Source organism: Rattus norvegicus, chromosome 15 (assembly GCF_036323735.1).
Source record: "Rattus norvegicus strain BN/NHsdMcwi chromosome 15, GRCr8, whole genome shotgun sequence".
NCBI classification, from domain to species: domain Eukaryota; kingdom Metazoa; phylum Chordata; class Mammalia; order Rodentia; family Muridae; genus Rattus; species Rattus norvegicus.
The window spans coordinates 33,798,275-33,815,047 of NC_086033.1; the positions used below are offsets into that span (position 1 = coordinate 33,798,275).

A 16,773-nucleotide genomic window follows, 5' to 3' on the forward strand; every position below is an offset into this window, starting at 1 on the left:
GGGCCAGTGTTTTGCTTTCTATGTTACAAATATTTGAGTCTTAATAAAGAAATCTGTTTGCAGGAAAGGGATGACATTGTTTCCTTTCATGGGTGTGGAGCTTAAAACAATCTTGTACACCACCTCTGTTCACCCTTTTATGTCTCATAGTTTCTCTTGCCAGATATTCTCAGAAAGTCACTGTATGATGTCTGTTCACTAACCCCATCATAAAAGCACATATCAAGGCTAGTCATGTCAGTCCTGGAAAGTCTTGCTTTTGTCTGGGATGCCCTCTTTCTTTCTAAATTCTTCTTCATATTTAACCAGGTACTAAGGGTGAGAAAAATGAAAAGCTTTTGCCTCCCACTCTCTTCCTTCCTCTAAGGACGGCCTATGAGCTTGGAAAATCCACTGTTCTCTGATACCTCCCCCCAGGCCACCTGGTCCAGCTCCAGCAAGGCCTCTCTACCTCATCTTAGAACAGTAGCCAACTCTCTTCACCTTGTACAAAGGCAGTCCAGAGATGACACAGGACAGTCCCAGTATGTACATCAAAAACTTCAGAAGGGGACTAAATTGTTGAATGACCAAACCAGTATGTAGACTCATTCCTCTGCAGCAGGGCCAGGTCAGCACCTCTCATATAATATTTCTTGGCTCAGAGCCCTGGTGTGAGTTTAGAGTCATGAGCAATCCACTGAATAACTAGTGTCTTAGTCATTTTGTGCACCTAGTCATGGAGGCAGCTTGATACCTTTAAAGCACACACACACACACACACACATACACACACAATTTTTCATATGTACTCCACGCATAGTAAACACTGTCAACTACTCTCAGCTCCCTAACATCTCTGCACACCCTAGGCTCTCCTCACAAATATCTCTCTCATGTTCATGTCTATGTGCTGAGTTTTGTAACTCACTAAGGTTAACAGTGACCAGCTGTGTAACTGAGTTTGGATTTATCCATTGGAGCCTGGTTGGCTCAGCAGAGGATACTCAACTAAAGACAGAGACTTCCTCTTCCTCACCCAGAAACTATCAATATCCAATATATCAAGCGATAATGAGTGTGACCCCACAAGTCCCTCCCCTTCCTTGACTGGTTGTTGATTAGACTAGTCTTATGTGGGCCCAGTGCTGGGAACTACAGTTGGTGTGAACTGATGATTGTCATAACTGTATCCAGTCTAGAGAATTGAGTTTGAACCCTTAACCCTGTCTTCCAGCTCTTGCCTACTTCTCATGCTCCCACATTAGTGTTCCCTGAACCCTTGGAAGTGTAGGCTAAGTGACTTGTTCAGGAATGGACCTACAACCACCACTTATGCCTGCACATTGGCCCCAGTGATCTCTGCATTCATCCCACTATTCATCTGAAGGAGAGGTGTCTGAGTAAGGCTGGGATCCACTCTTTGTCTATGGGGAAAGCATGGGGATTTGGAAGGCAGTTTGCTGCTACATAGGCTCACTTCCCTGTATGTTTCTAGCCAGGCTGACAGTACCAGACATTGGTCCCCTTTACCATGGTGTGCATTTTGAATCTGATTATAGGGCAGTTGGTTATATCAAAACATAGAAGCTGATATTGCACATGTGGGCACATCTGGCTTTTCATATATTTCCTTTATACTTTTTAATATCAGCTAATACTTCCCTCCATCCTACACCCTCAGCTTTCAACCCCTTGCCTCTCTTACTGCCTAAATCTACTTCAGTACTCCCTTTCCCCACTATCTATGTTTTCCTATTCCTTCTCCTTGAAGGCAATTTCTCCTGTCTCTCTTGTTTTGCCCAGGCTTCCACAATTCATGTTAGACATAAGAACATAGCTAGAATCCTCATATGAGAGAGAACATGAGGGCTTTGTGCTTGGAGTCCTGGATTATCTCACTCTTAAAAAATAAAATTCCCAACTAGGAAAGGGAACAACATTTGAAATGTAAATAAGAAATACTCAATAAAGATGGAAAAAATAAAATTCCCATTCCATACATTTTCCTGAAAATTTCCTCTTTTAAATGTAGCACATCTTCACTATCTAGTCATCAGTCGTTGGGCAACTAAGCAGCTTCCATTTCTTAGTTACTTTGAACATGTGGAGATGCCATGCCATAGATTACACAGTCCTTTGGATAAGGGCTCAGCAATGTCTCAGCCGGATCACATGGTAGTTTTATTTTGGGGGTGGGGTGTTGTTGTTGTTGGTTATAGTTGTGATGGCAGTGGTGGTGGTAGTGAGGTGGTAGTGGTGGTGGTGGTGGTGGTGGTGGTAGTTTTTGAGAAATTTCAAGACTTTTTCCAGTGTAGTTAAACATAGTTTACATTCTGGAGACCGATGTACAGAGTTCCCCTTCTACACATTCATGCTAGCATGTGTTATTGCCTTTACCGATGATGGCCATTGCACTGGAGTAAAATGAATCTTCAAGTGGCTTTAGTCTGGATTTCACTTGGGCTATAGATGCTGAAGACACTTAAATTATTTCTTACTAGCCCTTTATACTTATTCTCTTCTTATAACCTAAAAGTCTAATTAGTGCATTACATATGTGCATGGGTGTGGCTCCATCCACTGGAGGAGGGGTTCTCAGCCTTCCTAGTGCTGTTACCCTTTATACCAGTTCCTCAGGTTGTGGTGGCCAAAATCCATAAAAGTACTTCATTGCTACTGCAGAACTGTAGTTTTGCTATGGTTATGAATCATATTGTAAATATCTGACATACAGGATTCTGATAGGTGACCCTGTGACACAGCCATTTGAATCCTAGAGGGGTTGGGATCCTCACTTTGAGAACCAATGCAGTAGAGTATGGGCAACACCTCAGTGGCTACTAGTGATTATGTCTCTCTCAGAAACCATCTACTGTCAATAGTTCTTTTGAGGTCACCTATCACATCTCAGGCACGGAAGCTGTCCCATAATAGTTAATCATTGTTGGTATTAATTAAGATATTTTCAACAATGTTCCTCAAGCTCTGGTGTGTTCTCCCACACAGGCAAGATCTTTGCTTGCCATTGCTGACCTCTAGTTCCATAACACAATGCTACACTGAACCCTGTATTTTCCCCTAGAAATCTAAGCACAGTTCAATTCCAATTTCATGGCACATTGCTTCTCTACCCCAGTGAATTTTCCTACCCCATCATGATCCCAGCCTGACCCACCTCTAGTACAATGTCACAACCCTCTTCTAATCCCAGACCTACCACTCTACAACATTTCTTTGGGCCTAGTAGGACACCTTGCTCTAGTCCACATATTCCAGGCAAGGGCTTCATCCTTTGAGATACTCTGAGATGACCAGTTTAAGGCTATCTTGGGATTCCAGACTAGTAGGGTAAAATTTCACCAAATAACAGACAACAGTCTAAATGAAAATCCTTACTTCCTATCACAACAATAAAAACAATGTGGAAAACCATATGATGTGCCCACCTACTAAACAACCAATTCTATACAAATGTCCCCTAAGGAGAGAAACTCAGATGAAATCCAATACACAGAGCTCTGAGAGTCTAAGAAAAGACAAACTTATAAATTATGGGCAAGTGTCAACTCAGAATTTTATATCCCACAAAGTTTACTAAAATTGAAGATGACATAAGAACTTTTGGTGATAACAATTCATTAAAATAATACTGACTTCTCATTGGAAACTCTGAAAGCCAGAGGGTCTACCTAGATAGATGTTCTACAAGCTGTAAGAGACCACAGATGCAAATCCAGATTTTTATACCCAGCAAAACTATCTATAACAATTGATGGAGAAAGAAAAACATGTCATGATAAAAAATAAATCTAAGTAGTTTCTGTCCACCAATACAGTTTACAGAAGTCACTAGAAGGAAAATTTCAATCTGAGGGGTACAACCACACTCAAGAAAAAACAAATAATAATACATAATGCTAAACTAGTAAATTACAGTCATCAGGGCATATGTTATGTGAGACACTCAATAACACAGCAGAATAACAGGAGTCAACAAACACTGCTAATTGATAACTCTCCAATAGTAATGGACCCAATAAAGAGATATAGACTAGGAGAATGGATAGAAATCAAGATCCGTCCTATGGCTGCTTCCAAGAAACAGGTATAACCACCATAGGAAGACATCACCTTAGAATAAAAGGATAGAAAGTGCTATTCCAAGCAAAAGGATCTAAGAATCAAACAGGTGTGACTATTTTAGTATATGGCAAAACAGACTTCAAATCAAAACTGATCAGAAAAGATAGGGAAGAACACTACATACCCATTAAAAGAAAAATCTGACATTAGCCAACTCCATTTTAAATATTTGTGCATCAAACACATCTGTCATAAAAGAAACTATTACAGATAAAATCACAATGACTCTAACAGCATGATAGTGTTTCTCTTCAGTACCATACCCTTGCCATGAGACAGGTCATTACGACAAAAACTAAAGAAAGAAATGTTGGAGATACTTAATATCATAAATTAAATAGACCTAACAGACATCTACAGAACATTCTACCCAAACACTACAGAATATGCTTTCTTTTCAGTAACCCGTGGAACATTATTTCTAGAAGCAAGACTTTTCTGGATGATTGTGTTGGTGCATGATAAAAGCGGGGAGGGGAGGAACCTTGGGTATACTACATGTGGCTAACTTTTCTCTGAAAAGTACGACAATTCTCAGACTGGGGAGGGGTTTTAGATAAATGGTGCCTCTACATAACTAGGACCTCCATACCACAAGCTTCGAGATGAAGCCTTGGTTTATCAGCTCCCCTGTGGTCTAATACATAAAGATATAAAAATTGTACCACTTTGTTTCTCATTGTCCATATTTGAGGAATCACTGATTTCAGATCCTGAAGAAGTAACAGAGGAGTCTCTAGTGGGCCTTCCATTGAGGAGTTATCCACACTACTCAATTCTACAGGAGGGAGTAGAGAGCATATACACGAAGTCCAGCATCTCTGCTTGATTCACTCTGCTTCAGTCGCTCTGGTTTAAGACAGCACAGTTTCCACTGGCAGCAATGATATGTTAAATGAACTTTATGGAGGCATGTGAAAATGACTGTTCGTGCTAGTATAGCTCTTCAACAGTTTACCAGATCTGAGAAAACCAATTAATGAGTAGATTGGAGGCTAAGATATCTGATGGTGCCTTGGCTGATGTTGAGAACTGAAGATGGACAGACATATAATATCACAGGATCATAAAAGACATACATAAGAGACCTTATCAAAACCATGATGGCCTCTCTTAAACATGATCATCATTGCCTAACATACTATGATCTGAAATAGTCTCTCAATAAGTTGTCAGCCATTTTGAAACCTGCCCATATGTGAGCAGTGCACATCCCTGTGATTCTCATTCCAGCCTCTGGTTGTTGGGTGCCTCAGGAAAAGACTGTGCCATCATGCAGGTGGCATTCATAATGAAAGTGGAAGATATTCACCAAGTTCATCCTAGTCTCCTTTAATCCTTTGGCTGTTCTCGCCATTTCTTCTAGAGCAGCTTCAGTGTCTCTAAGGATTGAGGCTCCTATTCCTGTTATTATGGGTGTTTAGTTTTCCATAGAAGAGCAAAATTTCCAAAAGACTAGAGGCGAGGATCACTCCCATGTCCCAACAAAGTAGGACCCCAATTCATGGGCTTAGGAATGAAGGCCTCCATTGATCCTACCCCCATGTAGTCTTTCCCACAAGGCAATGAAAAGTACAACATGAAAGGAGTTTGAGGGGAAAAGGGAGGCAAGACAGTGCTATAAATATAACATTCTTGCATGAAATTTCTAAAAACAACCATTTTAAACTTAAAGGAATTGTTTCTTCACAAGATGAAGGTGGCGATGGCTCTGGTTATTTTTACAAGTACACAGACATCTACCAAAAGAAAAAGGAAGTAAATAAATATAATTTTGGTTTGGACTTGTTACCACAGTTATCAATTGGGTGGTCTTTTTCTAGAAACTTGAGGACAGTTTTATTCTGGGTTTGAGCTTCTGTTCATCACTGTCTTTCATAGACCCAGCAAGTAGGATTGTATTATTCCAAGCATCCACACTCAAGTTGTATGCTACTTAGGAGCCTTCCTGTGTGATCATTTTTTTCTCAGCCAAATTCCCTTCCAAATACCCAGGGGAGATTTTACCTGTTAGAGAAAGATGAGCCAGATGCAACAACCTTCCTTTCGAAGAGAAAATTGGACATGTGGAATATTATTGACCAGGGATACTTCTCTAAAGACAATGCTCTTAGACTTTTTTCCTACTTTGTGACAAAAGTGTGTCTTCCCAAAGTGTCTACAGTAGGTGCTTCCTCCTGCACTTCGATACCAATGAGCAAAGTACCATAAGGTTCATATAATCGGATACTCTGATATAGTCGTTACTACACCTAATGATGGAAGTTGATGCATTCCCCCAGATTCTTAGCCGCCAGTCATGTGTCCTTTGCAGCAACAATAAAACTACACCAAGATCATCTCTGGCTAGAGTCACCACCCATTTAAGATTACAATTCTCTACTGTAGTTTTACAGGATGCCAATAGATATCTGGAAGGGAGATGTAGCAGGATTCACCTAGTCTGTATCCTTCAATAATGCATTATTTGCACTGACTCCTGGAGAACTCCATGTATACCAAGGCCCTGATTTACTTTTTGTTAAAAAGGTAGTTGTGAAGTTTGCCCACTAGTTTCTATCGGAATGTCACTTCTTGGATCAGGCAACCACTATCAGAGTAATGCTAATTGATAACTATGTCTCTTCTACTGATCATTCATGAGTTGCAAAATAGGAATGTTCATTTGGGACCGTGTGTGTGGACCATCAGAAGGCCTGTCCTGTAACTGGGGCTGCATAGAAGAATTTGGGGTCTTTACAAAGTATTATCAGGTCAGATCCAGTGCTCAGTAGTAAAAAAAATCAACTTACTTATTTCTCTAGTTATTATTGCTGTGCTTAGACAGACCATTGTAGCTCTGAGGAAGCAAAGGAATGAAATCCAGAAAGACAGAGTTGGAGCCTGAACTTTCCTCAGGAGCACCCAGTCTCCATCATACAAAGAGGTCTGAGTTGTCTGGTCCAAGCCTGGGAAGCAGCTGAGGCCCCATATGATAGTTAATACCTCTTTTTACCAGACCTAGAATTTTCTGCAAGGCTCCATGATTCCAGAATGCCAAGTCCAATTATGTGGTTCCTCGAGATGAATAGTCTTGGAGTCTGAACGAATCCTTGTGTTAGTTATATTAATCTATACGCACAATAACTTTTTCGTTGAAATTTCATCAGAACAAATTGTTTTCATTTGTAAAAAAGTTTTCAATTTTATTTTGAACAGAAAATTATGTCCAAGCTCATCATCTTCTTTGACCCAGTGAGCAATGTCTGTACACTCTTTTAATCTGTGGCTCTAAATTTGTGGTCACCCAAAGCCTTGTCTTGCATGGCAGATACTCAAGATCTTTTAGTCTGTGATATCCTGAAAGTGCATTGAGTTCTCCCTAAATGTGTGTTACAATGTCTCACAAAGAGATCATTAGTATAATTAAATCAGGACATTTACTTACAGCAGCTATTCTCAACCTGTGGGTCATGACCCCTTTAGGGGTCAAATATCATATCCTGAATATTAGATATTTTACCTTCAAATTCATAAGAGTAGTAAAATTATAGTTATAAAGTAACAACGAAATAATTTTGTGGCAAGGTTCACTACAATATGAGGTACTCTTTTAAAGGTTCACACCATTAGGAACATTAAGGTATTGGTCATGCCTTCTACTCTGTGTATTCAATACACTCTCTAAACACCTTCATTTCTCACAGTCACATTCCATCATCTCCCAATTATTTTAATAAAGATGAGAAATCCTTGCACTGGTCAACACAAACAAGAGTCTTCAGACTAAACCAGCCCACCACCAGTTCTTGTAAATAAAATGTCCTCCTCTCCCCAATGTGTTCATACACTACAGATACAGGTGCTTGTGTGACAGTGACAGAGGTGAGATTTTACACATATGCAGCATAAGTCTCTCTGTATTGTTCCAAATTTTTAGTATATGTGCTGCTGAAGCGAGCACAGCAGCAATGGTCTGAATACCTGGATGCTTACAAGAACAGTTCCATGATCCCCAGTTGAGGTCCCCCTCCATTTGTGTTGCTGTCCTGTCTCCTGGGAGCTTCTTTGAAGGGTGCAGTTGCCACCTTATCATGGGATCCAGGAGTTTCAAGATCTAGCCACAGATGCAATGCCACCAAAGAACAGACTCGTGAGAATTTCTGATAAGGAAAATAGAGTTTGTCCAAGCCAGACCTGTGGTTTCCAGCGCTTACTTTCTCCTACTTTGAAGATATAAAAGCAGGAACCAGGACAGGAACACACCAGAAGCTCACCCCAGGCTGCACCGCTGGCACAATGCAGGCCCTGCTCTTCCTGATGGCTCTTGTCTTGCCTTCTGGAGCTGGAGCTGGTGAGTTTGGTCTTCATCCTTCCTAACTTCTTAGTTTTCAGTAACCAACATTAATCTCTTAGTTGGAGGAACAGAGACCCTAACATGAGGCAGGATCCTCAACTGACATAGTCTAGGGGAAATCTCTAGGTCAAGGAAGAATGAAAATCTACTTCCCCATCACACCATTTCATCAAAATGCTCTGTTCTGATGGGCACCTCCTCTCTGGCCTTCCCTTAATATTGAGGAAGACAGGATGAGTGTGGAAAGATATGCCTAAAGGAAATAGAACATCAGAAACACTAATGGTCATTGTATTTTGAAATGAAGGATAATGGTGGCCAGGGAGCTGTGGGGAGGAAAGATCAACAGGAGAGAAAAGACCAAAGGACCTGTGGAGGGGCCTGAGCCCCATGTGTGGTGGGGTTGGCTTGGAGCAGTCGCTCAGCTTTAGCCCCATATTTCTCTGTCAGTACTGTGTTGGGGGACCCTGCAAGCTTGTGACTGGGGACTGGGTGTTCCTTGTTCCAGAGGAGATTGTTGGTGGTGTGGAGTCTATTCCTCACTCCCGCCCTTACATGGCCCATCTGAAGATCACCACTGAGAAAGGTTATGTCACCTTCTGTGGTGGGTTTCTCATAAGCCGTCAATTTGTGCTGACTGCTGCACACTGTAATGGAAGGTAAGAGGCGTCTCTTCCTGTGAAGACATCCATGAGCCAGAGTCACAGAGCAGCAGATCCTTGGGGAAGTCTCTGAGCCCTTTTCAACTTCAGTTGGGCTCTCGTAACACAGAGCAGAAAACAAAGCACAGGGCCACTCACTGGATCATTCATGTGACCTTTCCATTCTCACAGGTCTGAGCTTTAAGCAGGACTCTGGTCAGTATTAAAATCACAGCTCTTGTCTTGTCCTAGTGGTAGCAGAAATGATACATGACCTGGCATGTAATTCAATATAGAGTGCCTTTCATCCATGTGCAAAACCATGGGGTTCAGTTGAATGCAAGTCCTGGGTATGGGGTGTGGAAGAGTTCTCAATTCTGTGTTTCACTGAGCCCTGTGGCACTCGTCCTGGGTCCCCCATCTCAAGTTAATCTTTGGGCTGTGCCCAGGGATAGAGAAGAAAGAACCTGGTGCCCCTCTCCTTGGAAGGAGTTCTCCTCATACCACTTTTCATTGCTTCTTTCTCTATCTACAGAGAAATCACAGTCACCCTTGGAGCCCATGACGTGAGCAAGCGAGAATCCACACAGCAGAAGCTAAAAGTCGAAAAGCAAATCATTCACAAAAATTACAATTTCTTTTCCAATATTCATGACATCATGTTACTGAAGGTGCCCTCATTTATTTGGCCTTCCTTTATTTAGGTCTCCCTCTTTAATTCTCCCCCTGGCCTAGTCCATTGAATTCTCTCTTGTCCATTCCTTTCCCTCAGAACCCACTCCTGAATTCTATGTCATTATGAACCTGCTGTGATAGGACTCACGTCTAAGCATCCTTCTCTGATTTGCCATCCCTTCTCTCCTTTACTCAACAGCTTGAAAAACAAGTTGAGTTGACTCCTGCTGTGGATGTAGTTCCTCTGCCCAGTCCTTCTGACTTTATAGACCCTGGGACCATGTGCCAGGCAGCTGGATGGGGGCAAACTGGAGTGACAGATCCTACCTCATATACATATACACTGAGAGAAGTTGAATTGAGAATCATGGATGTAGAGGCCTGTAAAATCTTTAGTGATTATGACTATAATTTCCAGATGTGTGTGGGCAGTCCTGGAAGGATGAGATCACCATATGAGGTGAGTACACACCTGCTCTTCCTCCCCACATCAGGAGTCAGTGTCAGTGAAGGAAATGTGCCAAACAGCTCCCCATGACAGTGAATAATGCCTGTGTCCTTAGCTCCAATCCCTAAGGCTCTGGAAACCGACATTGTCCCTGTCCATCTCATCTCCCTGTGCCCAAACCCTTCCTATATCCTTCCCACATGGCTAGACACTAGACATGAAGGAAGTAAAGGGAGACATGTTAGCACTGGGGCAAGGACAGAGGGAGGGGAATCAGGCATTAAATTCCTAACTATGACCCATAGCCAGCCAGGATCTTGTACCTCATTCCCGGATTACTTATCTTTGAGCTTGTATATGGGAATCCAATATTTGCTCATACCTTGATTTTTCTTACTTATTAGGGAGACTCCGGGGGGCCACTACTGTGTGCTGGTGTGGCCCATGGTATTGTATCTCATGGACGAGAAGATGCAAAGCCCCCTGCAGTCTTCACCCGAATCTCCCCATATGTGCCCTGGATTAATATAGTCCTAAGTGCAAGTAGCTGAAAAGCCTGACCTGCATGAGTCAGACTCTCCAAGCCTGAGCTCATCTGGTACACTTTGGGTTCAACATAGCCTGTCTCAAACAGTCCCTAGACTGTCCCCAGCTGTCTCGAAGACAATCTCAAAGATAGAGAAGTCTGTGATGGTAAAGCACCTCAATAAAAACATAACTTTCAACAGCTGTGTGACTCAACTCTGGATTCTAATCACTCTGCCCCTCTCTAAACACAACGAAGAAATGATTTGAGTTACTATCTTTCTATGCTAACCATCTAGAATAATTGACTTTCTGGCAAAGGTGTACCACAGTGGATTAATGAATATTATCTAACATGCATGGCTGTGTACAGAAAGATTTCACATTCAGAATAATGTACACTGTTCTGTTCTTCTCCTCCACTCTTCTGTCTTCTCATGGTCTCCCTCTTGTCTCTCAGATCTTCTCGACACAAACCCCATGCCTTAGCCACTGCATCTTTCCACACATCATCGTAGATTCCATGTCTAGGTCAGACATGGCTATTGATCCTTGTGTCCTCACCACCTACCTTGCCATCCTCCTCCTTTCAATATTGCACCTTCAGCTAGAGGACAGCCTGCCCTCAGAAGTCCTTGGACCATTACTGTGGCTGTAGCAGCCACAGCAGGAGAGCACCAGCAGTTTCAGGAGCCAACACAGGGTAGAACTAGCTTGTGTTGGGAAGAGACACTGAAGTACTTAACATGCCACTAGTACTTACCATAGTGACTCTGCTTCTGAACCACCCCCATTCAACTGCCATCTTCCCCAAAGATCCAGCCTTTCAGAAGAATGCCCAAGCTGAGTGAACTTCTAAGTGGCCTATTGTCCTCTTACAAGTCAAAGTCCCCATTGTCCTTAGTCAACGGAAAGAATGGTTTAACTACAGGGTTCTGTGAAATATGAAGAGGAAGAGACCACACATGAGGTTTGCTACCCCCACCCCATGGAGGATTAATATGATGGGCATGGCTTTCTGACTCCTGTAATATGAAAAATCATTGCCAGTACCAGCCTCAGAATAGAAGCTCAGCACCTTGACCCTTCTCCTGACCTGCTGGCCTCCCTTCTGTGTTTCCAGCCTCAGCATTTTACAGTAGAGTTGTAAAGAGAACTATCAAAGTTCAGGACTCACTATAAACTCTATTCTAACTCAGGAGGAAGGAAGCACTAAAGAAATCTAAAAGGATATTTTACAATTAAAATCCAGGGTCATTACTATCCTGCAGTAGGTGTCACCCTCTGACCGCATCTGTTCTCCTGCCATCCAAGGGATGTTCCTTATCAGTTATTTTGCAAATGAAAACTTTTAGTAGCTATAGAAACATTTTGAGGAAGGAAGGGATGTAACATTGTGTCACTTTTAAACAAAAACCTGTTTTGAATTTTGCTTCGTATTGATTTATTTTATATAAGAATTTGCTTGGAGACCTGGAACAAGGACCATCCTCTTATGTCAGCCTCCAACTGAGGCTTGCAGTTTGCACCACTGAAGTGGAAACTTATGTGTTCTTTGGAAAGTCAGTTTTGTTGGATGGTGTTTTATTGGGCCAAACATGTGAAGGAACATTTTTTTCTGAAGCAGAGCAGGTGAAAGGATGTTCTGCTAAAGCAAGCACCTGAAAGGACATGCGATGAAGGAATTTTCGCTAATGACATGCGTGTATTGGTCTGCTGTACATTATATAGTTGATTTGCATTTGTCAGGACTCAACAGAGAGAAACATACCAAAAACCTTCTGGAGTGCTGTGTCTTCTTGCTGCATCTGCACACCCAGGCTGATGGACAGAATGATGTCAGCTGCAACAGAATCATGTGGACGTTCCTTAAGTTAGACTCACATGCTGAGGCAAGACTCGTGGTGAGGCAAGATCTGTGGAGGACACATGATGCTTGGAGGGAGTATACAAAGGACCTAAGGGAGTGAAGGGAGCTGGAAGCTTGTCTTGGCAAGCTTGGGTTGCCTGTAGAGCTAGTTGTGGAGTGGTTGTTGGTCTCAAGTCTTAGCTGATCTTCTCTTTCTTGAGAGGGGCATAGCTGAGAACTTTTCCTAGAGTTCATGTTGGTCCTGGTCCCTCCTGCTGACTCATGCCAATTCAACTGAGGCCTGGCTGTTCCTGTTAGGTCATGCCACCTCTGCTGCTCTCCTGACACTACCTAACTGGAGAGCTGGTGTATCTGTAATGTGTTTGTGAGCATTAACTGCCATGGCTGACCTGTGAACTGAACTGCTGATTTTCTAACAGTGAAGATAGGATTTGCTCCAAGGAAGTATGTCTAACCAGGTCCACTTTCCCCGTATTCTTTTTTTTCCAATTACCTCTAGTGGGTGTTAAGCTATAAAGGAGGATAAAGTGTTTAGGAAACATCATTAAAAGTAAGCCTTGAAAAAAATGAAAGTTACACACCACTATGCCAAGTTTTCATAGTATAATGCAAAGCTACTAAATGTTAGCTTGGAGTCACATTTGTGCACAGAATATAGCTGAACATAAATTACTTCTAGTATCACAATATTAACTGTCTTCTAAACTGGACACAATAATAAATACCTCTAACCCTTTCTCTTGGGAGGCACAGGGAGGAGGAGCAGGATTCAAGACATAGCCTAGTCTACATATGGGGTTCAAGGCTAACCTAGACTACATGAAAGCATGTCTCTAATAAAAAATGAAAGGGGAGGGAGCAGGGTAGAAGGAAAGAGGACTAAAAGAAGGAAAGAGAGGGAAAGGGGGAGGAAGAGAGGAAATTAACCCCTCCTGGGTGGCAGCTCCCCCTGACACAGCTGCATGCACTCTACAATGTGATAGCCCGGCTTTCCCAACAGCCTTACAATGTTGTAGATGATTGATATTTCGAGCACATACTGTATAAAATATCATGCTGTGAATTGATAAACCTTTTGAGCAGTTTGTTATGGCTCATGTCTTTGAACACTGGGTCTGCACCTACTGGTACTACATTTGGAAGGTTGTAGAACCCTAAGAGTTGCAGCATCATGGGAGGAAGTTGTTTGCTGTAGGCTGGTTGTCAAGTTTGTGTTAGAGTCCCACTTCCTGTCTGCTGATGCAGTGCGACTCATCCTTCACAGTCCTGCCGCAATGTCTTTCTAATGAACTTGTCCTCCAACTGTAACCCTGAGATGGGGACCTAATATGCCTTCCTTGACACAACACCATTGGCAGGTTTCATCAGTCACTGGCTTTAAATAAAGGCAGGATCTCCTCCCGACCCCCATTCTTTTGTAACTAATCCCACTCCTGGCTTCATGACCTTCACAGCATATTTGAACTCTCCAGTACACAACATATAAAGTAGACAAGAGAGGTAGCAGAGACAGCAGAATTCTGGGAAATTATAGCAGAAAAAGAGAATGCAGGCAAATCATGGGGTGAGTGTTTATGAGGTTGATGTCCTGCTGGGAAGTGAACTTTATCTCCTCCCTCATATAGAGCCAAGCCAAGAAGCATAACCCAAGGCTGGAGGACCTGGGCCATGAAGTTATGGCGCTGGCATCCTAGTTCTCTATGACCTACCCCCCCCCATTTTCTTTCTTCTTTCCATTTTTATTAAACTATTCATTCCATTTCTTTCTTTTTTTTTTATTAACTTGAGTATTTCTTATGTACATTTAGAGTGTTATTCCCCTTCCCGCTTTCCGGGCAAACATCCCCCTCATCCCTCCCCCTCCCCTTCTTTATGGGTTTTCCCCTCCCCATCCTCCCCCATTGCCGCCCTCCCCCCAACAATCACGTTCACTGGGGGTTCTGTCTTAGCAGGACCCAGGGCTTCCCCTTCCACTGGTGCTCTTACTAGGCTATTCATTGCTACCTATGAGGTCAGAGTCCAGGGTCAGTCCATGTATAGTCTTTAGGTAGTGGCTTAGTCCCTGGAAGCTCTGGTTGCTTGGCATTGTTGTACATATGGGGTCTCGAGCCCCTTCAAGCTCTTCCAGTTCTTTCTCTGATTCCTTCAACGGGGGTCCTATTCTCAGTTCAGTGGTTTGCTGCTGGCATTCGCCTCTATATTTGCTGTATTCTGGTTGTGTCTCTCAGGAGCGATCTACATTCGGCTCCTGTCGCCCTGCAATTCTTTGCATCATCCATCTTGTCTAATTGGATGGCTGTATATGTATGGGCCACATGTGGGGCAGGATCTGGATGGGTGATCCTTCTGTGTCTGTTTTAATCTTTGCCTCTATTCCCTGCCAAGGGTATTCTTGTTCCCCTTTTAAAGAAGGAGTGAAGCATTCACATTTTGATCATCTGTCTTGAGTTTCATTTGTTCTAGGCATCTAGGGTAATTCAAGCATTTGGGCTAATAGCCACTTATCAATGAGTGCATACCATGTATGTCTTTCTGTGATTGCGTCACTCAGGATGATATTTTCCAGTTCCAACCATTTGCCTACGAATTTCATAAAGTCATTGTTTTTGATAGCTGAGTAATATTCCATTGTGTAGATGTACCACATTTTCTGTATCCATTCCTCTGTTGAAGGGCATGTGGGTTCTTTCCATTTTCTGGCTATTATAAATAAGGCTGCGATGAACATAGTGGAGCACTTGTCTTTTTTATATGTTGGGGCATCTTGTGGGTATATGCCCAAGAGAGGTATAGCTGGATCTTCAGGCAGTTCAGTGTCCAATTTTCTGAGGAACCTCCAGACTGATTTCCAGAATGGTTTTAGCAGTCTGCAATCCCACCAACAATGGAGGAGTGTTCCTCTTTCTCCGCATCCTCACCAGCATCTGCTGTCACCTGAGTATTTGATCTTCATTTCTTTACATCTCAAATGATATCCTATTTCTCAGTTTCCCCTCCAACAACCTCCCATTCCATGATATCCCACTACCCAGATACCCCTCTGCCAGCTCCCAACCCACAACCACCCTCACCACTCCACTTTGCCTATATGGAGTGTGCTCGCCCACCTACCTCACTCTCCTGCCACACTGCTCCAGCATCCCCCTACACCGGGGCATCAAGCCTCTCGGGACTAAGGGCCTCCCTTTCCATTGATGGCTGGCAAGGCCATCCTCTGCTACATATGTATCTGGAGCCATGAGTCCCTACAGGAACTTTGGTTGGTGGCATAGGATCTGGGAAAACTGGGTGGTCAGACCAGCCTATGTTATTTTTCCAATGGGATTGCCATCCACCTCAGCTCCTCCAGTCCTTCTGCCAATGAGGAAGGTAAGGTGACTGCCCCCATCCCCAAACAAAGATGTGGCATCAAGCCCTCGATCTAATTGCGAGCTGAAATGGGTACGTAGAAAGAGGGAGAGGCTCCCTCTTATCCACTCATTAATTTCCTCTCTTCCCCACCTCCAACAGGGAGACTCTGGAGGACCTTTCCTGTGTGTTGTGATAGCCCAAGGCATTGCATCCTATGTACATCAGAATGCAAAACCCCCTGCTGTCTTCACCAGAATCTCCCATTATTGGCCTGGATCAAATACATCTTGAGGGAGAATTATTAACTCTGGAGCTCATGGCCAGCCTATGAGGAAATCTGGAGCTGGAACAGTGCAGGTTTGTGTGCCATGTGATTGGCCTGTCTGCTTCCTGCTGAAGCCTTGCCAGAGCCCCGGTCTTCCAGATGATCTTCCAGGCCACAGAATGTTCCTAAATGTCAATAAACCTCACTAAGACCCAGATTCTAGACTGCAGTGTGTGTCTCCTCTCAGCTGCTTTCTTCTCCCTGGGCACAGCAACCTTATTCCCAGCTGATTTGGAGGAGGCTGTGAGGGGGGCGGGGATGATATGAAGGAGCAGGCAGAGACAGAAGGACACTGACTGAAACAGACAGAAAAAAGGAACATAACAAAGAGAAGAGTTTTCCCAGAAGGCAAATTCTGTGCATCCTGCTTAAGGAAGATATCAAACTCAATCCTTATGTTAATGCTTCTGTTTCTCTGTTTGTTTCTCTGTTTCTCTGTTTCAGTTTCTGTTTCTCTGTTTCTCTCTTTCTCCGTTT

At 43.0% G+C, this 16,773-nt stretch overlaps 1 protein-coding gene across 3 annotated transcripts; it reads left to right on the top strand.

The window, feature by feature from the left end:
- The first annotated feature begins 8,116 nt into the window (after positions 1 to 8,116).
- Mcpt1l3 (mast cell protease 1-like 3) lies at positions 8,117 to 10,945 on the top strand. 3 transcript variants are annotated; one of them, NM_001408725.1, is made up of 5 exons: positions 8,372 to 8,458; positions 8,970 to 9,120; positions 9,638 to 9,773; positions 9,977 to 10,237; positions 10,630 to 10,879. In NM_001408725.1, the coding sequence occupies exons 1-5, from the start codon at positions 8,404 to 8,406 to the stop codon at positions 10,774 to 10,776; spliced, it is 750 nt and encodes a 249-aa protein (NP_001395654.1). In that variant the 5' UTR covers positions 8,372 to 8,403; the 3' UTR covers positions 10,777 to 10,879. The 3 variants fall into 3 exon arrangements, with proteins under 3 accessions (XP_063130584.1, NP_001395654.1, XP_038949770.1); XM_063274514.1 differs by lacking the exon at positions 8,970 to 9,120 and having other exon boundaries at positions 8,117 to 8,458; positions 10,630 to 10,945; XM_039093842.2 differs by lacking the exon at positions 8,372 to 8,458 and having other exon boundaries at positions 8,821 to 9,120; positions 10,630 to 10,945.
- The last annotated feature ends 5,828 nt before the right edge of the window (positions 10,946 to 16,773 follow it).

What these genes read in the sequence shown, in the direction of transcription:
- Mcpt1l3 (XM_039093842.2), top strand. Translation starts at nt 8,852, where the DNA reads ATGTGTGGTGGGGTTGGCTTGGAGCAGTCGCTCAGCTTTAGCCCCATA. An exon ending in GCTGCACACTGTAATGGAAG is followed by an intron (nt 9,121 to 9,637) that starts GTAAGAGGCGTC and finishes CTCTATCTACAG; the next exon opens with AGAAATCACAGTCACCCTTG. An exon ending in ATGACATCATGTTACTGAAG is followed by an intron (nt 9,774 to 9,976) that starts GTGCCCTCATTT and finishes TTTACTCAACAG; the next exon opens with CTTGAAAAACAAGTTGAGTT.